Source organism: Harpegnathos saltator, unplaced genomic scaffold (assembly GCF_003227715.2).
Source record: "Harpegnathos saltator strain DR-91 unplaced genomic scaffold, Hsal_v8.6 scaffold718, whole genome shotgun sequence".
Classification (NCBI taxonomy): domain Eukaryota; kingdom Metazoa; phylum Arthropoda; class Insecta; order Hymenoptera; family Formicidae; genus Harpegnathos; species Harpegnathos saltator.
This window is the reverse complement of record NW_020230558.1, coordinates 312,951-326,921: the sequence shown is the minus strand read 5'-3', so window position 1 is coordinate 326,921 and position 13,971 is coordinate 312,951. Positions and strand designations below refer to the sequence as shown.

At 35.7% G+C, this 13,971-nt stretch overlaps 3 protein-coding genes across 6 annotated transcripts; 2 read left to right on the top strand and 1 right to left on the bottom strand.

The window, feature by feature from the left end:
* The first annotated feature begins 2,056 nt into the window (after nt 1-2,056).
* Nucleotides 2,057-5,601, top strand: LOC105180770 (adipocyte plasma membrane-associated protein). The gene is made up of 4 exons (XM_011137049.3): nt 2,057-2,611; nt 2,840-3,045; nt 3,650-3,935; nt 4,056-5,601. The coding sequence occupies exons 1-4, from the start codon at nt 2,502-2,504 to the stop codon at nt 5,215-5,217; spliced, it is 1,764 nt and encodes a 587-aa protein (XP_011135351.1). The 5' UTR covers nt 2,057-2,501; the 3' UTR covers nt 5,218-5,601.
* Nucleotides 5,602-7,643: 2,042 nt separating this feature from the next.
* LOC105180764 (uncharacterized) lies at nt 7,644-10,534 on the bottom strand. Of its 4 annotated transcripts, XM_019840294.2 has the most exons (7): nt 9,947-10,088; nt 9,153-9,188; nt 8,645-8,862; nt 8,471-8,530; nt 8,184-8,385; nt 8,015-8,124; nt 7,686-7,943 (listed from the first exon to the last, which is right to left on the bottom strand). In XM_019840294.2, exons 3-7 carry the CDS (start codon nt 8,717-8,719, stop codon nt 7,686-7,688), a joined length of 705 nt encoding a protein of 234 aa, XP_019695853.1. In that variant the 5' UTR covers nt 8,720-8,862; nt 9,153-9,188; nt 9,947-10,088. The 4 variants fall into 4 exon arrangements, with proteins under 4 accessions (XP_011135343.1, XP_019695853.1, XP_011135344.1 ...); XM_011137041.3 differs by lacking the exons at nt 9,153-9,188; nt 9,947-10,088 and adding an exon at nt 8,944-9,076 and having other exon boundaries at nt 7,644-7,943; XM_011137042.3 differs by lacking the exons at nt 9,153-9,188; nt 9,947-10,088 and adding an exon at nt 10,309-10,534.
* Nucleotides 10,535-10,589: 55 nt separating this feature from the next.
* On the top strand, nt 10,590-13,893 carry LOC105180765 (muscle M-line assembly protein unc-89). Its single transcript, XM_011137044.2, has 3 exons — nt 10,590-10,813; nt 12,203-12,429; nt 12,803-13,893. The coding sequence occupies exons 1-3, from the start codon at nt 10,778-10,780 to the stop codon at nt 13,662-13,664; spliced, it is 1,125 nt and encodes a 374-aa protein (XP_011135346.2). The 5' UTR covers nt 10,590-10,777; the 3' UTR covers nt 13,665-13,893.
* The last annotated feature ends 78 nt before the right edge of the window (nt 13,894-13,971 follow it).

The following is a 13,971-nucleotide window of genomic DNA, read 5'->3' as shown; positions in this document are numbered from 1 at the left end:
TTCACTGCCAGCGCTGAAAAGTTATAATTTGCGTGACACAAACTATATATTTTCAGTACTGGCAGTGAATTTTGGAACACGGCATCAGAAGACAATATATGATCAAATATGATATGATATGATAAGATCGATATGTTGGTCCGCATAAAAGCGTAATTTTTTAACTATTGATAAGGGTCAATTACAGGGCCGAAACGTTTATATTTTATTTGTACTAAATAGGTTTTGTATTAAAATAAATTTTTATATTTTTATCATTTCATATTGGTATCGTGTGTAGTCTCAAAATTGCCATTATAATTATTTTAAATCCAAAGTTTCCGAGACCAATTTGGGAACAGGCCTATCGGTATCATCATCATCGGTATCATATCTTCTGAAAGTATCTTTTTAGCATTAAATAGTATCGAAATGTTTTTTAATATAATACTAAAAAACGTATAAATAGCAAAAATAAAGAAAAATCAAGTACGCAAAGAAAATATTCACAAAATTTTTCAGAAATAGAGAAACCGATTTCAACGAATTTGTTATTAAAATATAAAAATGTAATATAAAAATGTAATGAAAAATAAAAGAACTGACAAAATAACCTCTAAAGATATTAAATTTAATTCTAAGAATATTTTGAGTATCCTGAAATATTTATCAGTTTACTCTATTATCTTATTACATAATAAATATAGGTCACACAATTTAAGTACTAACCGAGCTAGTTATATTTTTTAACTATAATTTAACAATATTAAACGGTCATTGGACATTTAAATTAAATATGAGTTATGTACATTTAAATGTAAATTGTATTATTAGTAAAAACCAATATTTATATTAACTTTCCTTAAGCTGATTACTAGCGGTTACTAGTGATTAAATTTTCAGACATCCTTGATAGAAACGGGTATTAACTGCACGTTACTGGTTCAATGAAGGGTCAGGAGGGTTCTCGGAGTCATCTATTGAACTATTAAACTATGAATTATGAGGAGTCAGCTGTCATTATCAAAGTATAGTTTTAAAATCCCTGCTACATACAATTTGCCACTTTTCTTAATGAAGGTATTTTACAGTTTTAACCCCATGAAAACAGGAACGTTGTGTCCACACGAAATCCATGTGGTTTTATGGATTCCATTTAAATGTAACGTGCGTTCCACATGGATTTGACATACGTTTTTGTGAGGAAGTCTTTAATTTTAAATAATGTTCAAGACATAACACTGCTATCAGTTTTTGTCATAACATTAAATTAAATGAAAAGCAGTGATTCTTCAATCTGCAATCTCATCTTTCAGTTGAGATCTTTCAGATCTTAGATCGAAATTTTCATAATGTTAAAAATGTCATAAAAATGAATTAGGAAAAAATTTTCAGTTTTCTATTTATCAGTTAACGAACATTACACATGGATTCATTCATTTTTTATAAATGACTACAATCAGAAAGATGCTTTTCAAAGTTAAATAGTTTAGTGAAAAGAAATTGCATTGCAGTATGTAAATTAAAATAAAAAATTTGTATTTCCAAACAGTTTGAACACTATTCATGAATGAGTTATTTTCTTATGCATTATAATGTATCAAAGTTTTGGTTATGGAATTTATTTTTATATTTATGTAACATTTTAAAAAGACAAATATTCATTAATATATGAAAATTAGATATTCCAAGTTGCAAAATATCTTTCATACTTTACTGTGCTTACTTACAAAATAATGATTTATTGAATCTTATTCATTTCTTATGACCGAAAAAATATTTCTTAAGCTTTTGGGCGTAACATACTATTAAATATACATACGTATATAATTTATATCCTAGTTATACATTATATTTTATATGCATTACTAGTTGTATACATTTTCTCCTTTTTATGAAGAAATTTATAGCCGAGTAACAAAAGTGCACACAGATATGCAATGTCACTGGACAGTAACACGCGTTCTTCCTTTGGTAATTAGATCACAATCGTGATTAATGCCATCGACTAATACTGTCGTCACGACGGAAATCAATGACTTTCATTTTTTCTTTTTATTTTGGCACGTAGCACATATCGACGTACTACCACTACCGTTGTATTGACGACGCGATGCATTGCGAGCCAACCGAGCGAACGAGCGGATCAGCAACGCCACAGATGCCGTTATCTGCGTATAGCGTAGAAACAGTTAGATCGTCGTTGCTAACTGCATCTTTCTACATATCTTGATTCCACCTCAAATCGCTGTTATTCGCGCATCGTCCCGGATTGACACATCGAGCAAACACTACTGATCGATCGGCGTGACGATTAACGCGAAAGGCATCGAGACGCATTTGTTCTGCTGACGTCCAATTTGAGCGGATAAAAATTGGGAGGGGGTAATTAGAAAACTGAAGCTATAAAGGAGTGGTATAATTGTGCTGCGCTCACGCGACAGTGGTTATTCCATCACGGGGCAGAGAAAGAATCATCCACATCGCTAGTATCGTCGAGTGATTGTACAACTACAACGAAGATGAGTTATCTCAAGTCAATCGGCACCTTTGTCATCTACGTCGGCGTATTCTTGGCGTTAATCACATTCCTGCCGGGCTTACCGCCGCATGTGGAATTTGATGAATACAGGTATCGGCTCTAAAATATTGTTTTTTAGAGAAAAAATAATAGATACAGGCCAGGTACGTCTGTATCTATTAATTGTAAGATAATTGAGCTCTACATATGATTGCCATTCCTGCGAAAGTGATACAACTCAGATAAATATATTCGTCGACTCTATTACGAGCAGTATAATATCAATGACTTGGACTTCTTGATTTATCATCCGATTGACCTTTGAACTGTTGTTTTCAGTATAGTGCTGCCACACGTTGTCGATGCTAAGGTAGGCCCAAAAATCCGGCTACGTGGCGCCCAACGGATATACGTTGGTGAAGTCGTAGGCCCGGAATCTTTTGATTCTTACAATGGTGAACTGTACAGTGGAGTTTATGGCGGTTATATCATAAGATTAGAAGAAAATCGCGTCGTACCGATTGTGAAATTTGGCAAAAAATGCGGTAAGTTGTATGTGTTAACATTTTTCCGCTTCATCTCGTTCAACATTTCAAATTTTTATCTTTTATTATTCATTTCAATTCTTTTATTTTTCTAAACACACGACGTTATAAACAAAAAAAGTACATAAAACTTACACAAAAAATTGTATTGACTAAGGTTAAGTATAACTTATTTCTCAAAATATAACGATGATCTATCAAGTTCTTTATATTTTGTGTATATACAATTTGTATATTGTCCACTATGGAATTATTAGTAAAATAATTAGTAAAATAAAATCATATGTAACAATTGATTAGTTATAAATGCAAAGTAAAAAATCTTTATTTTATGGTTATATCGTATCTTATATATTCCATGTATAATGTATATGTGGAAGATATATAATTAGTAGTAGATTTAATAAAGTACAAGATACTGTTTGCAGGAGAAAATTATTTTTAATAAAAAAATAATTGCTATTTTATATAAAAATAAAAATGAAATGTATCTATCATTATATCCTACAAGTTTATATATAACTAGACTTGTAATAGATTAATATACAGAATTGATACATATTAACATATGCAAATGGTTATATTGTAATTAATCTATTTGCAGATGGCATTTGGCAGGAACACATATGTGGCAGGCCATTGGGATTTAAATTTGATAAGAAAGGCAACCTATACGTAATGGATTGTTATTATGGACTTTTCAAAGTAGATATCTCAACCAAAGAATATAAAAACCTAGTAAACATCACTAAATCAATTGACGGCAAAAAACCAATGCTTCCTAACAGCATAGATGTTGCGGAAAATGGAGATCTTTACTGGACTGACAGCAATACAGATTTCCCTCTGTATGAGGGATTTCATATATCTTTAGCCAATCCATCAGGAAGGTAATAAGAATATCAATATAAATATGGAACTTGTATTACTATATTATAAAACTATGCAAAATTTTTTACATGCGCACGCATATGCATGTATACATATGTTACAACTTTTTTCATTTGTAGATTATTACGTTATAATGCAGCTAATAAGAAAAACGAAGTGCTGTTACGTGACCTCGGATTTGCGAATGGTGTTAAATTAAGCGATGACGAAAGTTTCGTGATTATAGCAGAAACACTAAAATCTCGTATCATGAAGTATCACTTAAAAGGGCCAAAATCTGGACAGTTTGAAATCTTTGTGGAAGGTTTACCAGGTTTGCCAGATAACATTCATAGCGACGGTCACGGTGGTTTCCTTATCACAACCATCATTAGTTCTAGCCCTGAGCATCCTATATTGTTGCACAGTCTCATACCACATCCGTTAATTAGAAAGATGTTATCGCGTTTGCTTTTCTTAATAGAAATGCCATTTGAGCTGATATATCATTACTATCCTAATACCAATGTGGAAAAGATCATGCATTGGATCGGATCGTTCCCTATGATTACAGAGATGGTTATAGACAGCATGAAGAAGTCTATGATAATTAGACTAGATTCATCTGGTAATATCTTAGAAGTCCTTTCCTCAGACGAAACAGACATAGTTAATGGTATCAGTTCGGCTTATATACACAACAACTACTTATGGCTTGGCAGTCCATGGAACAATCATGTCCTGAGAATCCCACTGAAGCAAGCATTTCCCGATCTCGCAGTTGACGGTGGAAAAGTATCTTCCCGCGTCCAAAGTGAGAAGCAACTTCCGAAAGCTGTTGCTTCAAACGCCAATACGGAAAGAGTAAAACGGGATACAGGTTCTGCAGCAACAGCGAAACCGATCGAATCGAAAGCAACATCGAAGAAGGTTGCCACACAGGCAACCCACAAGCCATCCACTGCTCCAGTCACCCCTACTCCCACAACACCTATATCAACCGCTGCCCCTACGACATCCAAACCGACTATTGCACCGAAAACGGCTTCTAAAGCTGAAAAACCTGCAACAAGCGGCAATGTTAAATCACAGGAAAATAAACCTCAAGTTTCAAAATCTGCGAATGCTGAAATCAAGAATAATGCAAAAACTGATACAAAGTTACATTCACCAAATGTCAAGCCTGAGACGAACGACAAGACACGAGAGAATACCGCGAAAACTAATACAAAGTCTGAAAAGAATTTGAAAATAGAACCAGATGCTTCAGCTAAAACACAGAAAGTCAATCCAAGAAAGTGAGGTCGAAAGAGAAATAAAACTGTCCAAAAGATTCTAACGACAAACGAAAAAAGAGAGCATTCCGCAATAAGAAACGAAATATTCTAATGAGAAGTAAATAGTGCTACACACACACACACACACACACACACACACATATATATATATATATATATATACGCAGTGTAATATTAATATTTACTAAGTGATACTCTACTAGTACCTCGGAAACATTTCATTTCCACGAAAAATTGATCAGAAAATTGTCAATTTCTTGCAGCAAATGGATTTGTTTTGTGTACATTTGCTTGACAATTGAATTATATGCACAAACAACTATGTACATACATTCCAAAGAGGAAACAAGACAACGCAACAATAGAAATATATTTAATATTAACACTACTCACTATAAGCGCTTAACGACTTTCGAGTTTTATTAATTCGTACTTTTAGTCTTGATCAAATCTGAAAGTGTGCGCCAACTAAATTCGAGAGCTCACTAACTGTTTGACGAATAACTGTCGTGCTAAATGTACGCCAATATACTAGAAGAAGTTTGTTCGCTCCATTATCCTGAATTATTAATAATAGAAAGTTAAAAAGAAATGTTGATGACTGTGTGTGTGTGTGTGTGTGTGTGTGTGTATATATATATATATATATATATATATATATATATATATGTATATATATATATATATATATATATATATATATATATATATATATGTATATATACAGGGTGTCCCATTTTAATGTCCCACCTCAAATAACTCTTCAGTATTGAAGTTTCGAGGAAAATGATTTAAATAAAAGTTGTAGGGATTTAAGTGAGCTACCTTATAATGACCTTGACTTTGACCTTGACCTCTATTTTCAAGGTCATTTGAAGGTCAACTTGCATTTTTTAAATGGGAACCCTTATTTTTTATTACACTATTTTTTTCTACTAGTTAATTTGAACAACTTTTGTCTAAAACATTTTTTTGTCTAATATTTTTTTAGATATTTGAGGAAAACTTGATAACTTTTTCAATATTTAACTTACGATATCTCGCTAATTATTTGTTGGAAGAAAAAGTGGTACTAGACTTTCTTGCTTTATTTAATCTCAAGAATATATTGTTACAATAGTGCCCTGATTTTTAATTTGATTTTGAAATTTTCAAAAATCAGTAAGTTAACAAAAGGTAAGGTTCAAATGACCTTGAAAATAGAAGTCAAGGTCATCATAAGGTAGCTCATTTGAATCCCTACAACTTTTATTCAGAACATTTTCCTTGAAACTTCAATACTGATGAAGTTATTTGGGGTGGGACATTAAAATGGGACACTCTATATGTATATATAAGGTTGAAAATTCTGTTGTTTTTGTAAATTTTACAATCTATGTAACACGTATACACATACACACACATACTATCTCATTATTTTAATAGACACTATATATAATTTTTATATTCGTATAATATATTCTACTTTTACATATTTACAAGATTAAAAAGCTCGTTAGACTAATTAGACTAACGAATAATTTTATTTTCAACATTTTTTTTGTTCTATTATTATGGTCGTTAACGCTTTACTTTTATATTCTATATCAATTTGGAATATTAATATATAGGATGATTATACTAAATCTTATAATAATTAACTAATAGCAAATGTTAAATGAGAATAAGTGATCCATTGTAATTATCTAATTATGTTACGACCAGAGATTGTTTTTGTATTCTAATTTAGTGCAACATAAGCAATCTTTCATTAAGTTTATTTCTATTTTATAATTACGTTTTTATTTTATTAGGGTATGGGTATTATCTATCGAATAAGTTGTATCTAAGTATGTGTGTGCGAATGTATATGAAGAGAATGAGAGAAAGAGAGAAAAATCTGTAAACAGGTTCATATACAATGTAAGTAAATTAGAGAACTTGATACACAAAAATGTTTCTGTTAAAACTGAGTGTGATACGTGACAAAAGTATGACTTGTAATAGCTTTGTTATCTTGAAATCTGGTGTAAAGTAACTTATAAGAGAAGTTGTACAGTTTAACAAATATAAAAATAAAACTGCTTTTAAATATTCTAGTTTACTATATGCATTATATACCTAAACAAATCTACAATAAGTCATTCATCAATAATTGAATAAATTGAAGTATCAAAAGTATTTTTTCTAGTCAAAATATTTAAATTTTTTTTATATATGTCTATATATAATTTATGTGATTTAAGCTTTAACTGAAGTGTTTAGAAATAAAAAAAATGATCTAAAGTATACACATAGGAAATGGACATATATTAGGCTTTTTGCTATTCAATCAGTAAGAAATATTACAAGTAACATATATAAGAAAGTTTTACTAAAATAACTTTTATTAAAAAATTTTTAATACATTCTTGTAGAATGCAAACTAACAAAAAATATATTCCATAATTAAGAAAAGATATATCTATAAATTTATTAGTAAAGCAAATACTTTTAAATATCAAGCTGTCTCACTATGTAAGCAGGCAATAATGACTTCATTTTATTTATTATAAACATTTGAGTTTTCCAGAGTACTGTTGGCTGTCTAACGAAATGCCAGTGCCCATTTCTCCTGCGTATTGCCCACTTTTGAGCATTTATTAGAGATTTTGTATATGCTAAAGCATTTTTGTCTTTCAGCCTTATGCCAGATTCATGTACTGTACCTAGGCCCAATTTCACTAACTCTTCACCAATTTTTAATGAATCCTGTTCACATAGAAAAAACACAATAAATACACGAGATATATCATTTCATATAGGAAATAGTAGTTGCTCACCTGATCTTTTTGTGGTATCGTAACTGTACATTTTAAGTAATCTTTTTCCTTGATTATAGGTACAAATGTTATAAGTTTTCCACTGACTACAAATTGCAACCAACTTATACCTGAAAGATCAATATATAGTTCGACAATGGTTATGAGTTGTAACCAGTTAGGTACTTACCGTTACCCGTAACATTAACATCACCAATCTTGACAGGTAAGTAACTCGTTTGGCTAAATCGGGGAAAAGGCAGTAAAGGTTGATGATCGACCATTAGTAGGGCACCATCGCTCGGCTCCACGCGCATAACGGTGCCTTGTAATGGCACATGTGATTGCAAAAAATGAAATGGAACGTCGGACGGTTTCTTGAATTTCGCAAACTACAGAATGAGAGAAAACGTGAATGTCATCCATGGATGATTATCGTGAGCAGTGGCAGATCGACATAAACTTGTGATCACATACCGGTCTAATTCTGTGTAGCGCAAGAAATAAAGCAGTGCTGGCGATCCCATAGGTAACGAGCTAGAAAGAGCAAAAATCGTAGAAGTGAATAACTTTTAAATATATCGCCGATCATATAAACCATATATAGATCATATGTATGGATCATATATCAAGGTTAGGAAGTTACCGTACTTTGCCCGTTCCTATTTCGTCTTCCATGAAGATTTGAAAACGTCCGAAAATCGTAGTTGCTTTCTCACGTGCCATCGTGCGTCGACTCGTTCTTTGTTCCGATCTCCTCGAACGTTATTATTTGGAACAAATGTCTTTTCTAGCGGTCATCACTCTCCAATATTTGTTGTACATGTACGCACACCAATCACGATCATTCGGCCGTTTACTGTCGCATCCTGTCGTCAACGCTTATTATAGCAAAATGCTTTGCGCAAGAAATGTGCGAAATATAACACGGCATTCCTTTTTCCGCTTACCTTGTAAATTCTAACATTATCGTCTTTAATATCATTGCTTCGAACAATCACGTAACACCACATCGCATAATTTAATTAATTATTGATCGTACGGCCAGTCGAATTTCCCGGTCAATTGATGCGATGTTATATATATATATATAACATCACGTATATATATATACACATATGTTGTTTTTTCGATTAAACTAATGTAAAGTTGAAATTACCTTTTCTTTTCAACGCTGTGTCGCATACTTGTTTCACTATAAAAAAACAAAAAATTGCAAATTATAGTAGACATAGAGACATATAGCATTGAAAAGAAAAGATAATTTCAATTTTGCACTATATATATATATATAGTTTAATCGAAAAAGCAAGTGAATTAAAAGAATTGGAATTAAAGAATTGAAGAATCTCGGAATTGAAAGAAGGAATGACCAGTGTGACGATTACGTAATCATTTGTGGAATGTCGCACCGATACACAATTACACATACAAGATTTTGATGAGATAAACACATAATGAAAGTACAATGATGCTTCCCAGGCAGAATAGAAAATTATGACGACATCAAAATGACGTCAAAATGATGAGGAAAACATTGTTTCATCATGATTTGGTCATTTTCTCATTATTGTGATGTCATTTTGATGTCATCGTGATTTTCTGTTCTGCTGGATTACAACTTGTGTTGCTCGAAATCGTGATAAACTTGAAATGAAAAGGAAATAATAGAAAAAGTTGATTTTAATAGAAAACGTCGAAATTTCACGATTCGCATATGATTTGTGGATGTTTCCAAAAACATCCACAAATAGATCCTTCGCCTGTCAATCCTTTAAATCCTCTCGACTTACGTTCCTCACTTCCCAGGTAGAACAGAAAATCATGGTGACATCAAAATGACGTCAAAATGATGAGGAAAACTCTTTTTCTCATCATGATTCGGTCATTTTCTTGTCATTTTGATGTCATCATGATTTTGTGTTCTACTTGGGTTAGATGAAATTCGCTCACGAGTCGACAATCAGCTGATGAATCGTCTCTGAACGTGCAAGATCTCGTCAAAGAAGATCCAACTTGACGCACAGGCCGAACGTTAAGTCGAATCTTGTTCGAAAAACTCCGCTCCTTCGCATCATATACCACACACACATAAGATTTGTTTTCTTATTGCTGAATACTGGCTACACTAACTTGCACTTATTTTCTTCTCTTCTCCCTTTCACTAACTTCTAGATGTATATCTTTATATATTTCTTTTTATGTTTCCTGAGTGTATACTAGTTCAGCAACGATAAAAACAGACCTATATACGACACGTATATTTATTATATAATACCGCCATTTGCGAATGAAGAACACTAGACACAATTCACCTTCTTGCATTCGCATTCGATATTTGATACGCTTCTCGGCGTTGCTTATCTGGGAATCACAGCGAGAACCGTCCCGGTTACTGCGAGACGAAAAGCGAGTTTCATATGCAACCAGACGGTCGACTCGTTGGCGGTCATGCGAAAAAAGAAAAAAGTCGCGAGCAAGACGAACGACGAGAATTCATATCTGCTATTTCATTCGCGCGGCTTTGAGCGCACCGAGGGGGAGCGTGCGCCGAGAGGAACGGAGTCGCGACTCGCGACGCGCGTGCGACGTCAGCCACGCTTCTTCGACGTTGTGTCGACGGTCCAGCGAGACAACACGAGGTGTCAGGACGAGATCAGCAAAAGAGTGAGGAGGCGACGCGACGCAACGCGTCGTCTTCGCACGGTCTTTCGCATCGCCGTTACCGCTGCCGTCATCGCCGCCGCCGACTACACCGTCAGTGTGCTCAACGAGCGCGAGAACATGTTTCGGGACGGCCAATATTTAGAAGTGATCAAGGTACCATGCAACAGCTGTCAACAGCTGGTGCCAGGCGCGCGCATACGCAGGCAGGCCACTTAGCGTGCCGAGTCAAACGTTAGGACTATCCATAGCGTTGTTTTGTGTAGCGTACGAACACGGTAGTCATCTCTGTATCTCGCAGCAGATGAACGTATCGTGCAGCGCAATTACGCACTGATGCGACAAGGGCGCGATTACAAATAGGGATTACAAGTAGCTTAAATATGAAGCTCGAGGATGAAATCGGAGATGAAGGACGTATCACACGTGGAATCGCGCGACCTTGTTAACAAGGTCGCAGCATGCAGAGAAATGCAAGCAGGGCAGCCTTGTTCCTGACGTGTATCGAGTACGCTAAATATGTCTTTCTCATGCTGGAAAAACTAGTCTGTTCTTCGCTGCACTCCCTACACTACTTTGCACTAGTTCCCCCTTCCCCTTTCTCTCGCCAAATCTCAACTGTATATCTGTTTCTTTCTAAACTCCAGAAGTATATACCAACTCTTGGAAAAAGAACAGGTTAAATGTTACATGCAACGATCATGCAAGAGAACGGAATTGGAACGAAAAAGGCACATTTGACATGTTTCGTATCGAGCTGATTTTGTGTCTTGACTTAGTCGTGCGACGTCACGTCGCAGACAAAACGGAAAATCATGATGACGTCAAAATAATAAGGAATTCATTTTCTCATCATCATTCGATCATTTTCTCGTCATTTTGATATCATCGTGATTGCCTGTTCTATTTGAGATGGAGCTCCGGTGATCCACGTTGTATTATAAATTTGATTTGCCAAATAATACGCGTTTATGAAAATCTTTCATGATTACGTTTTGTTTTCAAGCAAAAAAACCAAATGGCTGAACGAAAAGTTCAATGCACAGAGCAAATTAACGTTCGTTATGCATGCGGAATTAAAATCTCAGCGAGCGCGAATCGGTCTGTCACAATGAAAATCACAAGTAAATTTTTATATGACAGTCTCGCATTCTTGAGAATTCTCGAATGTACGATTCGCTAATTTACTTATGTCTCATTGTTTAATTTACCTTTTATATCGCTTATTCACTTCCAGGAAGAACAGAAAATCATGACATCAAAATGACGAAAAAATGACCGAATCATGATGAAAAAATGAATTTTCTTCATCATTTTGACGTCATTTTGATGTCATCATGATTTTTTGTTCTGTCTAGTCCTAGTCCTAGTTCTGTCTCCACGTTATACTCGTGTGTCCTACTTTGATTATGATTAAAATACACCGAAAAAATATCTTCCGGCTTAACGGCCTAATCGATTCCGTGGAATGATGCGATTGATGTAGGTTGTGGTGGTCTCCTTGAACGCTATTATACACAATCGCATACGTGTGCACGTCCGCAGGCCTCGGACGACTGCTTGGCGACTGCCGTGGTGACCGTGCAGGAGAAAACAGTGGAGATCAAGAAGCGGAAAGTCATCACCAACAAGTGGCTGCAAGTCGAGGACTGGGCGGCATTGTACAAGATATTGGAACGCGCGGTGCTGCGAAACAGCCGCGGTGGTGACGGATCGCACCGCAAGGGTCGTGGATGCGAATGGAAAAAGTCTACTCGGCAGTTAGAAGTCACGTAAGGATCGTGTTAGTTATGTCGTCGGTGCTTAATATCAATGATCTATTGTACGATTAATTGACTCTGCCTCGAGCAAAACTCAAAAACCGCCGCAACGAAGCCTCCTGGCTCGTTAAACCCTGATTAGTGGACAATTAAAAATTGATATCAACCAAGGTATTATTTGCTCTTGTGGAAATAGAAATGATACATTTTACATATAATATATATGTATATACACACACATATGTACGTTTTATACATAAATTAGTGAGACGCGGCAATATTGTAGTGCCGATCATTGATGCATGACTACCGTGACGGTTAACATATTAATATATATCACTCGAATGAGGTAATTTTTAATTAACTCGACAACGACCGACGATAGGTACACTTTCGACCCTCCGGAATGCGAGAGCGATGCGACGTCGTTGCCCACTATCAAAGTGCACGTATCGCCGGCTAGGAAGAAAGCGGTGAAGCGAGAAACGAGCGTGGAGAGAACGTCGAAAAGGAGCAAAGCGGAGTTGGATAGTGGTGATAAGGACATGACAAAACGAACGAAAGAGGAGAGATCTCCCCATCGAACGAGCGACGCTATGGGTGAGCGATTCAAAAAAACTCCCGAGAAACCGCTCTCCCCTTCGAGGAAAACAGACATTTTACGCACGACCGCGACGGTGGAGCATGAAGATATCAAGAGGAAGAAGTATCGCAAATACACACTCTCAAATGTTTCGGTGAACGCGCCAGAAGAGTTAGAGGAATACATTCCGGACGCGCCGAACACGACAGGACTGTGTCCGGACTTCAAGTACGTACCTAGTCGAAAAAGTGCGCTGGAGAGTATGCGACTGACGTCAAACGAGTATACGCCAACCTTGTGCGCCGACAGCAAAGGCGTCGTGGATGACGCAGCGAGCTACGTACCAAATCCCATCGAGAAGCTGGGGACGACGTACGAGACGTACGAGCCGTACGCCAGTACGACAATCCCCGAGGCCGTCCTCGAGGAATACGTGCCTAATTCAAAGGGGATCAAGCCCTCCATAGAGGAGTACGAGCCTGATTTCAAATCACCGAGTAAGTTGATGAAATTCGACGACAGTTACGTGCCGTCGAGCGTGCGACAGAGCCCAAACGACACTAAAAAAACTCCGGACGAGTCCGAGAGGTTAAAGATGCAGAGGCTGGAGGTGCGTCGAAAAGGAACGCCAACTAAGAAGAAGATAGACGAACTGTTCTCATGAAGAGGAAACACATGCGTGGGAAGCACGTAAGAATTTTCACGTAAACAGCAGCCACGATGTTGATACAAGACTCTGAGTATCGAGACTCAACTCAAGTGCGTACGGAGAGAATCAAGTTTCGTATACTCCGTACCATTTACAAAAACTATAATTTATTTTAATACGTTACGTATATGGAGAGTCTGTTATTGTACAGTAAAATTATCTGCAATATATATATAATAAAGCGCATATTCTTAATTAATCGCGAAATCGATCAAATGCTGACGGAAATATTTTCCGAGATCAACATGTCGAAGTTGGAACT

Bases quoted from the DNA above. Each gene is read 5' to 3' on its own strand.
- LOC105180770 (XM_011137049.3), top strand. From the start codon at position 2,502: ATGAGTTATCTCAAGTCAATCGGCACCTTTGTCATCTACGTCGGCGTA. The intron at 3,046-3,649 runs GTAAGTTGTATG...ATCTATTTGCAG, and splicing joins GAAATTTGGCAAAAAATGCG to ATGGCATTTGGCAGGAACAC. The intron at 3,936-4,055 runs GTAATAAGAATA...TTTCATTTGTAG, and splicing joins TTAGCCAATCCATCAGGAAG to ATTATTACGTTATAATGCAG.
- LOC105180764 (XM_011137042.3), bottom strand. From the start codon at position 8,719: ATGGCACGTGAGAAAGCAACTACGATTTTCGGACGTTTTCAAATCTTC. The intron at 8,125-8,183 runs GTAAGTACCTAA...TTGATCTTTCAG, and splicing joins TGTTAATGTTACGGGTAACG to GTATAAGTTGGTTGCAATTT. The intron at 7,944-8,014 runs GTGAGCAACTAC...CTATGTGAACAG, and splicing joins CGATACCACAAAAAGATCAG to GATTCATTAAAAATTGGTGA.
- LOC105180765 (XM_011137044.2), top strand. From the start codon at position 10,778: ATGTTTCGGGACGGCCAATATTTAGAAGTGATCAAG. The intron at 10,814-12,202 runs GTACCATGCAAC...GCACGTCCGCAG, and splicing joins AATATTTAGAAGTGATCAAG to GCCTCGGACGACTGCTTGGC. The intron at 12,430-12,802 runs GTAAGGATCGTG...GACCGACGATAG, and splicing joins ACTCGGCAGTTAGAAGTCAC to GTACACTTTCGACCCTCCGG.